Genomic DNA, 17,941 nt, shown 5'->3' on the forward strand with positions numbered 1-17,941 from the left:
GACGGCTGCCGCAGGGAACTGGGGTTCCACGCAAAGACTGACTTTTCCAGCAAACTGGAAATCCACTCTGCCAGGCTGTGTGTGAGTAACGTTTCTCTGAGGCTCCCCTGTGACTGGAGGGGCTTCCCACGTGCTGCAAGCGGTGGGGAGTGACCCATGGGAAGGGAGCAGTAGTTTTGGGAGAGGGCAACAGTGGCCCAGAGCATCAGACGTGGGAATCTAAGGACAGACACTGGGTGGGGAAGCTCCTGAAAGCTGGATTTGCAAACCCACGGTCACGCAAGGATGCTCTCCCAGGTCTGAGGCCTCCTGCCCCAGCTGCTCTCTACAAAGAGCAGAGAACTAAAAGCAGGACTGGGTAACAGCTGCCTCTGGCAGCAGGACTGGAAAGAGGCCCTTGCTTTTCATTATAAGCTCTTCCGTGCTATTTCATTTTTTCACCATATGTGTGTATCCCTTTGATAAAAATAATTTTTGTAAATAGTGGTGAGGGCTGGAAGCAGGCTCAGCTCTAGACAAATGCTTGAGGTTTGCCTTGACCTCAGGCTCCCTGCCTCATGCTTTGCAGAGGGAGAGCCTCCACCTGGCCTAGTGCCCCAGGGTGACCCCAAACACTCCAGGCTAGTCTGGGTCGTCCTCCACCTCTCCAGCCACCCAGAATAATGCCCGCGACCTCCTCCAGCAGCTTTTGGCTCCTCTTCTGTTTTCTTCAGCGCCGCTTCAGGCCTCCCTGGGGTGTGATGGGCACAGATGTGTAAGCCTCGGAGCTGGGGCAGGGAGACCAGAGACTGACATCCATGCAACTCATCCACCACAGCGCATGGGGGCAGGTGCGGCAGGTGCAGTGAGAGGGGCGTCCGGAGAGCTGGGGCCCAGCCAGGCTGCTCCAGTGAGCACCCCTGTTACAGCACAGAAAGGAAGAAGACCAGTGAGCCCTCCCGCCACACACACACACACACACACACACACACACACACACACACACAAACTCTTCTTTTGGCCAGAGCTGCTTCTCCTCCCTCCAGGGCCTGAATACTCTGACCCCAGTGGGGCTCAGGGAGAGGGGTGCTGGCCTGCAACTGGGCCCCATCCTCTCGGCTGCCTCTGGAAACAAAAGGCTGTGGATGGAGCAGAGCAGAAGCAAGAATATCTACAATTCTGCAGCCCATGAAAGGACAACCACATTCACAGAAAGAGAGACAAAATGAAAAGGCAGAGGACTATGTACCAGATGAAGGAACAAATAAAACCCCAGAAAAACAACTAAATGAAGTGGAGGTAGGAAACCTTCCAGAAAAAGAATTCAGAATAATGATGGTGAAGATGATCCAGGACCTCAGAAAAAGAATGGAGGCAAAGATTGAGAAGATGCAAGAAATGTTTAACAAACACCTAGAAGAATTAAAGAACAAACACCTAGAAGAATTAAAGAACAAACAAACAGGTGAGCAATACAGTAACTGAAATGAAAAATACACTAGAAGGAATCAATAGCAGAATAACTGAGGCAGAAGAACGGATAAGTGACCCAGAAGACAGAATGGTGGAATTTACTGCTGCAGAACAGAATAAAGAAAAAAGAATGAAAAGAAATGAAGACAGCCTAAGAGACCTCTGGGACAACATTAAACGCAACAACATTTGCATAATAGGGGTCCCAGAAGGAGAAGAGAGAGAGAAATGACCCGAGAAAATATTTGAAGACATTATAGTTGAAAACTTCCCTAACATGGGAAAGGAAATAACCACCCAAATCCAGGAAGTACAGAGCCCCAGGCAGGATAAACCCAAGGAGAAACACACTGAGACACATAGTAATCAAACTGACAACAATTAAAGACAAAGAAAAATTATTGAAAGCCACAAGAGAAAAACAACAAATAACATAAAAGAGAACTCCCATAAGGTTAACAGCTGATTTCTCAGCAGAAACTCTACAAGCCAGAAGGGAGTGGCACGATATGCTTAAAGTGATGAAAGGGAAGAACCTACAACCAAGATTACCCGACAAGGATCTCATTCAGATTTGACGGACAAATCAAAAGCTTTACAGACAAGCAAAATCTAAGAGAATTCAGCACCACCAAACCAGCTCTAAGTGGGAAACTTCTCTAAGTGGGAAACTTCTCTAAGTGGGAAACACAAGAGAAGAAAAGGACATACAAAAACAAACCCATAACAATTAAGAAAATGGTAATAGGAACATACATATCGATAATTACCTTAAACGTGAATGGATTAAATGCTCCAACCAAAAGACACAGGTTCGCTGAATGGATACAAAAACAAGACCCATATATATGCTGTCTACAAGAGACCCACTTCAGACCTACGGACACATGCAGACTGAAAGTGAGGGGATGGAAAAAGATATCCCATGCAAATGGAAATCAAAAGAAAGCTGGAGTAGCAATACTCATATCAGGTAAAATAGACTTTAAACTAAAGAATGTTACAAGAGACAAGGAAGGACACTACATAATGATCAAGGGATCAATCCAAGAAGAAGATAAAACAATTATAAATACATATGCACCCAACATAGGAGCACCCGAGTACATAAGGCAACTGCTAACAGCTATAAAAGAGGAAATCCACAGTAACACAATAATAGTGGAGGACTTTAACACCTCACTTACACCAATGGACAGATCATCCAAACAGAAAATTAATAGGAAACACAAGCTTTAAATGACACAATAGACCAGATAGATTTAATTGATATTTATAGGACATTCCATCCAAAAACAACAGATTACACTTTCTTCTCAAGTGCACATGGAACATTCTCCAGGATAGATCACATCTTGGGTCACAAATCAAGCCTCAGTAAATTTAAGAAAATTGAAATCATATCAAGCATCTTTTCCAACCATGACGCTATGAGATAAGAAATCAATTACAGGGAAAAAAACATAAAAAATACAAACACATGGAGGCTAGACAATACATTACTAAATAACCAAGAGATAACTGAAGAAATCAAAGAGGAAATCAAAAGATACCTAGAGACAAATAGATAACAAAAACACGACGATCCAAAACCTATGGGATGCAGCAGAAGCAGTTCTAAGAGGGAAGTTTATATCAATACAAGCCTACCTCAAGAAACAAGAAAAATCTCAAGTAGACAATCTAACCTTACACCTAAAGGAAACAGAGAAAGAAGAAGAAACAAAACCCAAAGTTAGTAGAAGGAAAGAAATCATAAAGATCAGAGCAGAAATAAATGAATTAGAAACAAAGAAAACAATAGCAAAGATAAATAAAACTAAAAGCTGCTTCTTTGAGAAGATAAACAAAATTGATAAAACTTTAGCCAGGCTCATCAAGAAAAAGAGGGAGAGGACTCAAATCAATAGAATTAGAAATGAGAAAGGAGAAGTTACAACAGACACCGCAAAAATACAAAGCGTCCTAAGAGACTACTACAAGCAACTCTATGCCAATAAAATGGACAATCTGGAAGAAATGGACAAATGCTAAAAAAGGCATAACCTTCCAAGACTGAACCAGGAAGAAACAGAAAATATGAACTGACCAATCACAAGTAATGAAATTGAAACTAATTAAAAATCTTCCAGGGCTTCCTGGTGGCACAGTGGTTAAATATCCGCCTGCCAATGCAGGGGACACGGGTTCAAGCCCTGGTCCTGGAAGATCCCACATGCCGCAGAGCAACTAAGCCTGTGTGCCACAACTACTGAGCCTGTGCTCTAGAGCCCTTGAGCCACAACTACTGAGCCAGTGTGCTGCAACTACTGAAGCCTGCATGCCTAGAGCCCGTGCTCCAAAACAAGGGAAGCCACCGCAATGAGAAGCCCGTGAACTCCAAAGAAGAGTAGACCCTGCCCACCACAACTAGAGAAAGCTCGCAAGCAGCAGCGAAGACCCAACGCACCCAAAAATAAATAAATAAATAAATAAATAAAAACTTCCAACAAACAAAAGTCCAGGACCAGATGGCTTCACAGGTGAATTCTATCAAACATTTAGAGAAGAGCTAACACCCATCCTTCCCAAACTCTTCCAAAAAATTGCAGAGGAAGGAACACTCCCAAACTCATTCTATGAGACCACCATCACCCTGATGCCAAAACCAGAGAAAGATACTACAAAAAAAGATGACAAACCAATATCACTGATGAATATAGATGCAAAAATCCTCAACAAAATACTAGCAAACAGAATCCAACAACACATTAAAAGGATCATACACCGTGATCAAGTGAGATTTATCCCAGGGATGCAAGGATTCTTCAATGTATGCAAATCAATCAATGTGATACACCATATTAACAAATTGAAGAATAAACACCATATGATCTCAATAGATACAGAAAAAGCTTTTGACAAAATTCAACACCCATTTATGATAAAAACTCTATAGAAAGTGGGCATAAAAGGAACCTACCTCAACATAATAAAGGCCATATATGACAAACCCACAGCAAACATCATTCTCAATGGTGGAAAACTGAAAGCATTTCCTCTAAGATCAGGAACAAGACAAGGGTGTCCACTCTTGCCACTATTATTCAACATAGTTTTGGAAGTCCTAGCCACGGCAATCAGAGAAGAAAAAGAAATAAAAGAAATACAAATTGGAAAAGAAGAAGTAAAACTGTCACTGTTTGCAGCTAACATTATACTATACATAGAGAATCCTAAAGATGCCACCAGAAAACTACTAGAGCTAATCAATGAATTTGGTAAAGTTGCAGGATACAAAATTAATGCACAGAAATCTCTTGCATTCCTATACTAACACCAAAAATCAGAAGGAGAAATTAAGGAAACAATCCCATTCACCATTGCAACAAAAAGAATAAAATGCCTAGGAGTAAACCTACCTAGGGAGACAAAAGACCTGTATGCAGAAAACTATAAGACACTGATGAAAGAAATCAAAGATGACACAAACAGATGGAGAGATATAACATGTTCTTTGATTGGAAGAATCAATATTGTGAAAATAACTGTACTACCCAAGGCAATCTACAGATTCAGTGCAATCCCTATCAAATTACCAGTGGCATCTTTTACAGAACTAGATCAAAAAATCTTAAAATTTGTATGGAGACACAAAAGACCCCGAATAGCCAAAGCAGTCTTGAGGGAAAAAAACGGAGCTGGAAGAATCAGACCCACTAACTTCGGACTATACTACAAAGCTACAGTAATCAAGACAATATGATACTGGCACAAAAACAGAAATATAGATCAGTGGAACAGGAAAGAAACCCCAGAGATAAACCCATTCACCTATGGTCAACTAAACTATGACAAAGGAGGCAAGGATGTACAATGGAGACAAGACAGCCTCTTCAATAAGTGGTGCTGGGAAAACTGGACAGCTACATGTAAAAGAATGAAATTAGAACACTCCCTAAATTGGGCGATTGGGATTGACATGTATACACTGATGTGTATAAAATTGATGACTAATAAGAGCATGCTGTATAAAAAAGTTAATAAAATTAAATTAAAAAAAAAACATTCCCTAACACCATACACGAAAATAAACTCAAAATGGATTAGAGACCTAAATGTAAGATTGGACACTATAAAACTCTTAGAGGAAAATATAGGAAGAACACTCTTTGACATAAATCACAGCAAGATCTTTTTTGATCCACCTCCTAGAGTAATGGAAATAAAAACAAAAATTAACAAATGGGACCTAATGAAACTTAGAAGCTTTTGCAAAGCAAAGGAAACTACAAACAAGACGAAAAGACAACCCTCAGAATGGGAGAAAATATTTGCAAACGAATCAACAGACAAAAGATTAATCTCCAAAATATATAAACAGCTCATGCAGCTCAATATTTTAAAAAACAACCCAATCCAAAAATGGGCAGAAGACCTAAATAGACATTTCTCCAAAGAAGACATACAGATGGCCAAGAAGCACATGAAAAGCTGCTCAACATCACTAATTATTAGAGAAATGCAAATCAAAATTACAATGAGGTATCACCTCACATCAGTTAGAATGGGCATCATCAGAAAATCTACAAACAACAAATGCTGGAGAGGGTGTGGAGAAAAGGGAACCCTCTTGCACTGTTGGTGGGAATGTAAATTGATACAGCCACTATGGAGAACAGTATGGAGGTTCCTTAAAAAACTAAAAATAGAATTACCATAAGACCCAGCAATCCCACTACTGGGCACATACCCTGAGAAAACCATAACTCAAATAGAGTCATGTACTACAATGTTCATTGAAGCTCTATTTACAATAGCCAGGACATGGAAACAACCTAAGTGTCCATTGACAGATGAATGGATAAAGAAGATGTGGCACATATATACAAAGGAATATTACTCAGCCATAAAAAGGAATGAAATTGGGGCATTTGTAGAGACATGGATGGATCTAGAGACTGTCATACAGACTGAACTAAGTCAGAAACAGAAAAAGAAACATCGTATATTAACGCATATATGTGGTGCCTAGAAAAATGGTACAGATGAATCGGTTTGCAGGGCAGAAATAGAGACACAGATGTAGAGAACAAACACATGGACACCAAGGGGGGAAAGTGGAGAGGGGTTTGGTGGTGCTGGGATGAATTGGGAGATTGGGATTGACATGTATACACTGATATGTATATAATAGATGACTAGTAAGAACCAGCTATATAAAAAAATAAATAAAATAAAATTCAAAGCAAAAAAAAAAGATTACTTAGAGATAATGGAGATAAATCTAAAATACAGTCAGCTAAAAGAGTTGAAAATAGATGCCTCTGCGAAAGCGGAAATGGGGGAAAAGGTAGTGGACTGCCTTCTGTTTTCATAAAAAACCTTATAATACTTGTTATTTCTTTAAGCCATGCATATGTATAACTTCTGTTTTTAAAAGAATATAAGTTTCCTGATGGCAGGGACAAAAAAAGAAAAAAGGATGGAGCAGCCCCTGGGTCGCGGGGGGACGTCCTAGAAGAATAGATCACAGACCCCAAGGAGCCCCAGAGCCAGATGGGAAGGCAGGCCATGATGAGCACGGCCGCCCCAGCCCAACAGAAGAGCCCCTCCCTCCGTGCCCTGACGAGAGGCCTCCTGGGTCCTGATCCACCTGGGAGACCCGGAGCAAGAGAGACGCAACCGTCCTGAGCTCGGAGCAGCCAGGCAGCTCACCGCGGGGCTTCAGGGGCTGGCCAGGGAGAGGCAGGGGCAGAAGGCGCGCCCTCACCCCTCCCAGCCTCCCCCCGACTCCCTCCAGTGACAGAGGCCTGTCGTCTCCCAGCCTCCCTCCTGGCCTGGCCGAGGCCTGATTATCCTCTGGGCAGCTTAGCCACTGCCTCCTCAGAAGCCTGTCCTGATCGCCAGTGGACACTAAGGGCCTTCCACCCCCATTATTCCCCCTAGCGGCCCCCTTCCCTTCACGGCTCTCATCACGATGTGTCATTATAGACTCATCTGTGTCCTGCTTTGTTCCATCCCGGCCTCTCCTGCTGGACTATCAACTCCATGACCCAGCAAGCTGGACCCCCAGCTCCGAGCACAGTGATGGGCCGAACTCTTGATTCGTTCCCCAGATCTGATCCTTCCTGAGTCCCCTCCAGCTTCCTTAGTGGGGATTCCATTCCCACAGTCTAAGCCACACACCTAGGGGTCATTCTGGACAAATTTTTCTCACCCCGCTCTCTGTGTCAGGGATCCCGCTGGACTCGCTTTCCACCCACATCCAGGACCCAGCCTCCCCCCTCCTCTTTCACCTCCTCGTCCACTGCACTGTCGCGCCGGCCTCGGACGTGGTCTCCCAGTCGCCGTGCTCCTCCCGCCAGAATCATCCTTCGCCCAGGAGGCAGAGAGGAGATGTAGAAGTCCAATTCAGACCGGACCACTTCTCTTTTCAAACCCTCTAGGCTTGCTTCTCTTCTCATTCAGAATAAAATCCACATCCTTCCTGTGGTCTTCAGTACCCAACATGATCTGGACACAAGGTCAGGGGTACTGTGGGGACACCGCCCTCTTTCTCTCCCTCTCGCTCCCTGTGCTGCAACCACGCTGGTCCCCGACTCTTCCTTGACTGACTACAGGTGGCGCTCTCCCACGGTGCTGCCACTTGCCATGGCATCGGCGTGGAGTGCTCTGTCCCCCCAAATCCATGGGCCTGTTCCCTCATTTCTTCAGAATTCTTCTCCAAGAGCCCCTGCTCAGAGAGGTCTTCCCCATCATTCTTTCGTTTTTTATTGAAGTATAATTGATGTACAATATTATATAAGTTACAGGTGTACAATATAGTAATTCACAATTTTTAAAGATTATCCTCCATTTAGAGTTACTATAAAATAGTGGCTATATTCCCTATGTGGTACAATATATCCTTGTAGGTTATTTTATACATAATTGTACCTCTTACTCCCCTACCCCTGTATTGTCCCTCCCCCCTTCCCTCTCCCCACTGGTAACCACTAGTTTGTTCTTTATATCTGTGAGTCTGCGTCTTTTTTGTTATATTCACTAGTTTGTTTAATTTTTTAGGTTCCACATATAAGTGATATCACACAGTATTTGTCTTTCTCTGACTTATTTCACTTAGTGTACTACCCTCCAAGCCCATCTATGCTGTTGCAAATGGCAAAACTTTATTCTTTTTTATGGCTGAGTAGTATTCCATTGTGTGTGTGTGTGTGTGTGTGTGTGTGTGTGTGTGTGTGTGTGTGCGTGTGTGTGTCTATGTGTGTCTGTGTGTGTACACAACAGCTTCTTTATCCATTCATCTGTTGATGGACACTTAGGTGTCCATCCTCCCATCATTCTTTGTTCCCTTACCCTGTTTAATTTTGCTTCATTTGTCTTATCCCCACCCACTAGATTATACACATTTATTGATTTATTTACATATTATCTGGTTCCCTCTGCTATAACGTTAGCTCCATGAGACCACAAACTTTACCTTCTATGCACTGACTGCTGTATCTTCAGTGCCCGAAACCGTATCGGGCACATAGTAGATGCCCAATAAATGTTGTTTAAATAAGTAAGATCTCAGGAACACTTTGTTGAACAAATTAATTAAATGTCTCTTCTATTTGTTGGGCACTAACACTGGCTGGGAATCATAGAAATAAGGAAAATAACAGCCTCTTCTGGGATCTTCCATCCTAGTGGAAGACTCAAATATGTAAACAGTGAACTATAACACAGGACAAAACTAAGCAGGTATCAATAACAAAACAGCAGCAGGCCCTACTAACATTTACTGAGCATGTGACTGTGTCAGGCTGGAGTGTTTTCTGACTCCAATCAACTCTCCAATTCTCCAGCACCTACTGGGTGTCCTATAATTTAATGTGATTTTGACACCGACTGCCCAGCACAGACCACGCAAGCTAAGGGCTCAGTCCCACAAGGCTGCCTCCACTTCAGATGCCATTTACGAGTCCGGGGTCACCGTCCTGGCTTTAAATCAGAGATTTCCATGACCCCATCTTCAAGTTCGATAATTTGCTAGAACGGTTCACAGAACTCAGGAAAACACTTTATTCACATTTGCTGGTTCGTTATAAAGGATACAACTAAGGAACAGCCAGATGGAAGTGATGCATAGGATAGGCTATGGGGAGAAGGGGCGTGGAGCGTCCGTGCCCATCCTGGGCGTGCCACTGTCCCAGCACCGTGACTGTCCAGCACCCCAGAAGCTCTCTGAATCTCAGCGTTCAAGAGTTTTTATGAAGTTGAATCTCCAGTTCCCCCATCCTGTTCCCAGAGGCCAGCGGGTGGGGCTGAGACTGCCAACCCTGGAATCACTAGGTCTTTCTGGTGACCAGCCCCCATCCTGAGGCTAAGAGTACCACCCTCATGAGCAGAAACTCCGGTGCGTCCCAGAGAGGCTCCAGATGAAGAACAGAAGATGCTCCTGTCATTCAGGAATTGCAAAGGGTTTTAGGAGCTAGGGGTCAGGAACAAAGACCAAATATATTTTTATAGTATACCACACAGGCACCATTGCCATATAGCTGACATCATCATCACAGTCCTCTGAAGTAAATATCCTTTTTTTATCCCCATTTCACAGATGAGAAAACTGAGGCCTGGGTAAATTAAGTGAGTTGCCCAGAGTCACGTGATCCATAAAATGGAGAGCCCAGGATTTGAAACTTCAGAGTCATGCTCTTAGGCACGGCACTCCTAGTGCAGGAGGTTATCCATCATCTGGGCGAATGTGAGCAGATGTCACTTAAAGGGGAAGTCATATTTTCATGGAGACAGAGATTATGACACCCTCCTATGAGAGCGTCTAAAGTATACACAGGTACCCTGTATGGGGTGGAGTCTGATCTCCAAAGGGAAGCCCTCGCAGGTCCAAATATTTTCCTCGGTAGCTTCCCACAATTCCTATTCATTCCTTCCGGTTGAGGCATGAGCATTTCTCTGCCCTGAACGCCCAGTGTGACTGTTCCAACAGGACAGGCAGCTTAGCATAGTCCCCACAGGGAGGAGAGGACAGAGAGCTCAGAGGACCGCCCAGGAGAGCCATGGGGGTGGGGGGAGGTGGGAGAAAGGGGTGGGGTTCACAGGTTCTGTGCCTCCGTGTCCTTCTAATGTAAAAGAGCTCTGGAGGGCTGTCCCGTTTGCATGATCGATCCAATTATGAGCCATGAGCTCATCCACTGTTACCCTGGGTCTGTGTTAGGATCCTGCCTCTGGAAGATAAGAAGGCACAGAGGGAGCCGGGAAACCTGATAATTAAATGTGAACATCCCCGGGATGGGGGGCACCCTTACAGCCAGGAGAAGAGACCAGGGCCTGGAGCTGGGCAGCGTTAGCTACTGCCGGCTCTGATTCTATACGTGTTCATAGTCTCTCATAGTCTTTCGAGAGAGACTATTTTCTTCTATAGCCGAGGAATGGAACTCCTTGGAAAGCTTTTGCCTTCCTTAACTCTGCTAGAAGAATTAGGGCTGGGGGTCCTGTTTCTACCACCAGCTATGGTTTGGGGGTGGACGTCTGTAAAGGTTCAGCTCAGAGAGGGCCAGGGAATCAAAATGAGAAAACCTCAAGGGGAAGTGAGGGAATTTCTTGGGGTGATTATTGAGAGACCCCTCCTCCCCTAGAAATTATAGAGCACGGCAGTTAAAACCGGACTCTGGAATCCGGAATTCCTGGTTCAAATCCTGGTCCCACCACTTCTGAGCTGTGTATCCTTGGGCAAATTACTCTTAAGGTGCCTCTTCCCCTCTTGTCTGTTAAAACAGCCATCCTCACCCTGTTGTGAGGACAAAATGAGCTAATTCTTGTAAAACATAGTCACAAGTGCCCAGCAGGCAACAAGCGCTCAGTAGACGCTGGCTGTCCTGTTGTGCAGGCTGTCCTGTGCTAACTCTGCTCTGCTCTGGGAGCAGAGGGAGGGGACACCAACCATGGCCCCATTTTCCACTCTCAGCTGTCCCCAGTGGAGGGTCTGGTCAATCGTGGGATAAGAGGCCGCAGCCACTCCTTGACAAAGGGGAATGGATCAGCTTTGAAGTTGGAGGCGAGACAGACATTGGCAGCTAACACCCAGCAAAGGCCAACTTCTTTAGAGACAGCATAACGGATGTGAGTCCCCCCGGGCCCTTAAGGGGACAATTATGGTCTAGTAGAGTCAGGTCGGTTACACTTCTGTGTGAGATTGGACTAAAGCTTTTGGGAAGCCCCCCTCCCTTGCTTCAGGCAGGATTAATTCAGCCCATCCCTATATCGTGGTACCTTATCCATAATTCAACGAAGAGTTTATCACAGGCGATCAGGGCCAGGGTCAAGCTTCCTAACCAGATGTCGTGAGGGTGGGAATTAAGCCTGAGTCATCCTTCTATTGCAAACAAACTTCAAAACGTGTAGCCACTTATTCATTCCACCCTGCACCTCTGAGAACAGATAACCAGGAAGGATTTTTATGCGAAAAGTTTTGAGTGGCTCAGACAAAAGAGCATTTTAAAAGGAGTCGGAGGAAAAGTTCCCAGCCCTGTCTCTTTATCTCTCAGCGACTTGGTTTCCTCATCCTTGTTTGTAAAATGGGGAAGTAACCCCTGCTCCACTCACCTTCCTGGATGGCTATAGAGACCAAAAGTGACGACCAGCAGGACAGGACAGTGTTTTGTAAATGTCTCCACCACGCACCTCGTTCCCACCTGTGGGGAAGCATCGCCTCATTAAATGTCATTTGGCCTTGATTCAGCCTCAGAGAGCCGGTGTTTCAGTGGAATTCCTTTCCGTACTTAGAGTGTCTTCGTTTAGCAAAAAATAAATGACGGGGAAGCTGTGTGACCCAGGCCAGAGGCCTCCTCTTCTCTTGTCTTTGAGAACTTCCCTGGCCTGTGAACAGGATGGTTGGGTGGCAGACTGGCCTGTGGGCCGCAGCTCTGTGAGGACCCTTCCTAGGAATGCAGGCCCAGCCCCTGTGCCCGCCCTGAGGAGGGCTGCTGCTGGGGGAGGCCGGTCCCCTTCTTCCTTCTTCCATTTGCAATCACTATTTATTTATCTTTGAAAACTGAAAGAACCAGATTCTGCAACTGGGAGAGACTTGTGGAGCCAGGAGAAGCCAGCGTCTGGGCTCAGTGTCTGCCACCCACACAAGGGAAAGAAGCATTCCCAGAAAAGGGGGGTGGGGACCCGGCTGAAAGGCCACCGTGCTGGAAAAGGTGCCACACACCCCAGCAGGGCCAAAGGCACAGAAAGAAGGTGGCAGTCACCGGAGGGATGACTTTGGTGGCCCAGTGAAGGATGAGGAACAAGAGCCCTGCCCAGGGATCCCTCAACCCGGGCAGCCTGCGTCTCCACAGCAAACGTGCTGTGGCATTAAGCGGCAGAAAAGGCCGCCTTCATGGGCAAACTGGGGAAGCAGATACACTGGGCCACACTTCACTGTTCTCTCTGTCCCCAGCCCGGTTCCCAACTTGCATTGCAGCCCATCTAAGACCCAAGGCAGTTTTCATCCCCATCCGAGTGCCCCCCATCACTCACTCATTCTCAGGCCACAACTTGCAGGCAGGCAGGGCCTCATTTTGACCCCCGAGATTAGATACCCCAGGATGTTAGGGGCTGTGTCCTTTGTCAGCGCTGCCGAGAACGGGCCCTCCTGACTCAGCGCTGTGCTCCTTCCACACCCAGCGGGAATCCCTGCTTTTCCCTCTGTGTTCCCCTCATTCCCACCTACCATCAAACACACACACACACACACACACACACACACACACACACACACACACACACACACGGATGTGGAAAAGGTAGGCAGCCAGATCTGGAAGGCCTGCCTCGGCCTTTGACCCCTCCTTGGCCGAATGACATGCTCCCCCCGCTGGGCGAGGTCACCCAGAGGGTCTGAGCCTCCTTAGCCTCCGCCTCGTCTCCTGCAGCGGCTGGAGCAGGGCTGTGAGAGTGAGCCCCGGTTTCCAGACTGGCCCATCAGGTCAGGGGGGTCAAGGGAAGCCGAGTCTCAGCAGCCTCAGAGCGGTGAACGAAGTTCAATACAAAACATGGGCATCTCTGGCCGAGCCCGCGGGTCAATGAAAGCCCCAGAAGCATCGGGAGGTGCAGGCTGGACGGCACGAGTGAGGGAGGGTTTTGTGGAAAGTGATGGCGGTTGGCCTTGAGGTCTGAGGTGGGTTATGGAGAGGAAGATTCCTGGGTGGGGGGAGAGAGGCGCGAGGGAGAAGTCTAGGCTCAGGGCGGGTGCAGGGGACACGCGGGGCCTCCAGCCGGCTGGCCCGCTCTTACTCCGAGGAGGGCAGCGGCCTGGCTGCGCATCGGGAGGCGCTAGGGCCTCGCGGACGGACGAGCTGGAGAGGGGAGGGCGCCCTCTCCGGAGGGCGGGCGGGGGCTGGCGGCGGCGGGAGCGGCGCCGAGCCGAGTTGCCTCCATCCATGGCACGGAGCGGCGGCGGCGGCAGGAGCCCGGCTCGATCCGCTAGGTCACAGACCCGCGCAGAGCGAGCAGACGACGAGGAGCGGCCCGGCCTCAACCGGCCCGGGAGCACCACGCAGACAGTCGGGCCGCGCCGCCGGGGCCCGCCCGCGCTGCGCTGACAGCCGCGCCCGCGTCCTCCCCGCCGGGGCGCTCGCCGGACATGCCCCCGGGGCGCGGCGGCGGGGACCCCGGGGCTTGCCTCCGCCCAGGGCCCCCCGCTCCGCCCTCGAGCGCCCCGGGCCCCCGCTGAGCACGCCTCTCGCACGCCCGGATCCCTCCGGCTGGCGCGCAGACGGGCCCCAGCGCTGTCGGTCCCCGCGGGGCGATGGGCTGATGGGCGCCGCGGGACGCAGGATGCGGTGGGCGCCCGCGCGCCTGCTGCTGCCGCTGCTGCAGTGGCTGCTGCTTTTGGCGCCCGAGATCCGCGGCGCGCCCGGCTGCCCAGTCCCTATCCGCAGCTGCAAGTGCTCAGGGGAGCGGCCCAAGGGGCTAAGCGGCGGCGCCCCCAGCCCGGCGCGCAGGAGGGTGGTGTGCGGCGGCGGGGACCTCCCGGAGCCTCCCGAGCCCGGCCTTCTGCCTAACAGCACCGTTACCCTGTAAGTATCCTACTTGGCCGGCCCGGCTCGAGCCCCGACGAGGGGACGAAAGGAGACCAGACGGGAGGGGTGGGAAATGGGGGACAGAGTCGATGTGCCACTTCGGACTCTAGGACAGGCCCGAGTCCAGAAGCCGAAAAGGGAGGCTTGAAGAGAAGTAAGGGAAAGATTAGGGCTCCAGTGGTGTGGAGGGAGGAAGGAGCATTGGGGGGCGGGGGCGCCCCAAAGTGAGGCACCGCGGGCGCCCACTCACCTGCACAGGTGACAGGGAATGCGCGCTGGCGGGACGCCCGCGCCCCTTGAGTTTCTAGCCAGGGCTGGTGTTGCGGACCTGCGGGGGGTGGGATGGGGGGAAGGCTCAGGGAAGACCGACGCCCGCGGCCCAGTAGATGGCTGTGGTCGTTACCACCGCGGACGCGTCCCTGGCCGCACTGGAGGAGTCTCCCGGCTTCATCCCGCCGGCCTGGCTCCTCCAGTTGGGGGCGCCCCATCGGGGCCGGGAGCCTGCCAGCCCCGCTTGCAGCCCGTCTCTCTAGCGCTGGCGGGAGGGTGGGCTCGAAAAAGTCTGTCCTTGGGGTGCAGGCACTTCTGGTGTGAATGAGACCCCGGCGTCCCGATTCCCACTAGGACCCCTCTCCCGCCGTGCGCATCTGTGAATTGAGCTCTGCTCTGGATCCTGCATCCCTCCCTCTTCCTCCCCTCCTCGGATATAAAGACGAACTTTGGCTATTTCTCAATTGACTTCTTCGCGAAAGAGTGCGGAGAAAGAAACCTGGCTGAGGGGAAGGAGGCTGCCTCCCAGCCTCCTTCCGTCATACCCTTTCCCTCCTCGAGCCCGGGCCTTATTAAGTCCTCACTTCGCTGGCAACCAGCGCGGCCCGTTGCGCCCGCAACCCGACCCCAAGCCTCCTCGATGGGGGTCCGAAGTCCCCGCAACTGCAGGAGAATTAGCGACCCCTCCCCACTGCAGAGATTTCCTGCGCAGACCACGTGCTTGGAGCTCCACGCACGCCGTGGACTGGAGGGTCGGGCCCTGGCGGCAGCCCCTTCCTTTCCTGTCCTGGATCCAGCCTCCAAGCCGCTTCCCCTTCCCTGTCCTCCTGACCCCAGCGGCGAACGTTTCCCCACGGCCCCTTGCCCAGAGTTGGAGCTGGATCACAGTCTATCCGATTGTGTCCAGAACAATACAGTAACGCCTCTGGTTGGGTGAGTTCAGAGGCTGCCCGCTTCCTGACAGGACACGACTGGTCAGCCTCTGACGTTGTCCGCCTGGCCTGCATTTTCCCCAGCTGGGGTGGGTGTGTGCATGTGTGCATTAGGGGGGTGGAAGCGTTGTCTCTGCTCTCTCCCACGTCCCAGCAGCTCAGGGATACAGCCATGGCCTGGGAAGGCAGCTGTGGCAGCTGCTTCAGGTCCCTCTGAGTGTCCACTGGGGTTGAAGTGTCCAGACAGGCCTGGGCATTCCCCAGCCCACTCAGTTCTGAAGGAGAAAAATGCCTGCTGTGTGGGATGGCTGGGCTGGTATCTGTGTGAGTCCCCGCTGGGCCACAGTCATTCAGTTCTGAGAGGAGCGTGTGTGCCCTGGATCCTGCAGCAGAGCTCACACTCCTGTGCTGGGGTTAGGGAATCCTAACATACTGACGGCAGAAAGAAGGGAAAACATTAAAAGGTGGTTTTGCAGTACATTTTAGAATGATTTGGTAACTAATGCTTTCCAGCCACGGCTAATTCCCATCGACGCCACTCCAGGGAGAGAGCGGGCCAACTCTTGGCGAGAATATATCAGGACAGGGTGGCAGCCAGCAGAACTGCTAGCTCACCTTCCCATCCCAAACCATCCCCAGAGGAAGGACCCTTCTTTTGTCCCAGGCCACTGACCTACCTGGCTTAAGATACCTTCCAAAAGAACAGCCCCCCCCCCCCCCGCCCCCGCAGCCTGGCTGGACATCTCCGCAGGAACAACAGACAGGGCAGGTCAGGCCGGAGCAACCCCCGAGAGCCCGAGCCCGCTGGCCCATCAGCCGGGGGTGTGACTAAAAGCAGCCACAGACATATGCCTTAGGCACCCCCCACAGGCTCCACCTAATCCCCGTCCTGACTACAACCCCTCCCCCAAGCTGGCTTCTGAAGGAAGAAGAGCGCAAGTTCTTCTTCAGCAGAAGTTCGGCAGAGATTCTCTTCTGGGGGCTCAGTACCCCCAGCAAACCCACCCCTACCCAGCAAGCATCTCGAGGGAGGAAGGAAAAGACAGGCTGGGAAGGGGCTTCTGCCGCTCCAGCCCAGCAGCAAAGAGGCTATGAGCACAAAAGCCTTCACACTCTCCCAAACTCCTCCTCCTTCCTCGTTTATTTATTTATTCTTTTTCCAAATGTCCCCTTTCCCCTTTCTGCCCATCACCTGGTGCAAACAACAGGACTTGAGCCAATAGTCTTTGCGTTATTGCTTTCCCCTCCCTCCGCCTCCCCTGTTTTCCTCCAGAATGGACCACCATCTCCCAGTCCCCTCCACACACCACCCTGCCCACGTGGGTCCTGGGGGAGTAGGGGGAGAGTCAGGCCTCTGCTTTGGGAAGCCCGGCTGACTGTTCAGGCAGGGAAAGTGCTAGATAAGGTGCCTGTCTGCAGAGAGCCTCCGTCTCTGCTCAGAAAGCCTCCAGGCTGTTGAGGGCAATCCTGTGGACAGCCCTGTGCACCTCACGGAAAACCCTTCCACCTCTACTCGGTTATCTCGGCTTCTGCCCTCTGGTTTTGTAGGCTGCAGGCCCCCTCTCCCCACGCTTGGCTTTTTCTTTCTTTCTTTCTTTCCTCTAATGGATTTTCGTTCGCGGTTTTCCAGGAAAGCTGAACTCTTGGCTTCCTTCCTGACCCGCCTGCCCCACCCCAGCCCCCATTCTCAAGGCCTAGTGCACAGGGCAGCTGTGGGCACGTCCTGTCCAGAGCAGGAGCCTTTATGGGCCTTCCCTGAGGGACAGGGTCTCATGGGCAGCGGGGTGGAGGTGGCTTAGCACAGGGAGAACCCGGCTGGAGGAGGGAGACGCAGACCACTGTCAACGGCCCCACCCCACCCCCCACCCCCCTGCCCGCCCTGGCAGCAGCTGACGGGCCTGCCCTCTGGTTCTGGGCTCTGGGAGTTCAAGTGAGGGGGATACTAAGGAATTCCAGGAAAGGGCTGATAATGGATGACTCTAGAAGGAAACCTCCTATGAGGACCTCCCAGGACATCTGAGCAGGCCCTCGGAGGATACCAGGCAGTGTCATAAATTCCTGGGCCCCTGGGCCGAAAGGGGCCTTAGAGATGCCCCTAAATCAGCGTCTGACAGCTGAGCAAACTGAGGCCAGATGGGGAGAGGGCCACGTCTTGCCAAGAGTCACACAGCTTAGCGGACACCAGCGTCAGGATTAGCTGGTTGGATTCGTTTAGTTTTCCTCTCAGGTGAG

The 17,941-nt window shown here is 50.1% G+C and overlaps 1 protein-coding gene across 1 annotated transcript in view; it reads left to right on the top strand.

The window, feature by feature from the left end:
* Positions 1 to 14,111: 14,111 nt before the first annotated feature.
* ADGRA2 (adhesion G protein-coupled receptor A2) overlaps positions 14,112 to 17,941 on the top strand; it is a gene marked incomplete at its 3' end in the record, with an annotated part of 32,610 nt that continues 28,780 nt past the window's right edge. The window contains exon 1 of the mRNA XM_082863644.1: positions 14,112 to 14,504. Coding sequence (XP_082719770.1) covers positions 14,242 to 14,504 — 263 coding nt within the window. The 5' untranslated portion in view covers positions 14,112 to 14,241. The remainder of the gene's footprint in view (positions 14,505 to 17,941) is intronic.

Source organism: Leucopleurus acutus, assembly GCF_964270905.1.
Source record: "Leucopleurus acutus genome assembly, chromosome: 21".
Lineage (NCBI taxonomy): Eukaryota > Metazoa > Chordata > Mammalia > Artiodactyla > Delphinidae > Leucopleurus > Leucopleurus acutus.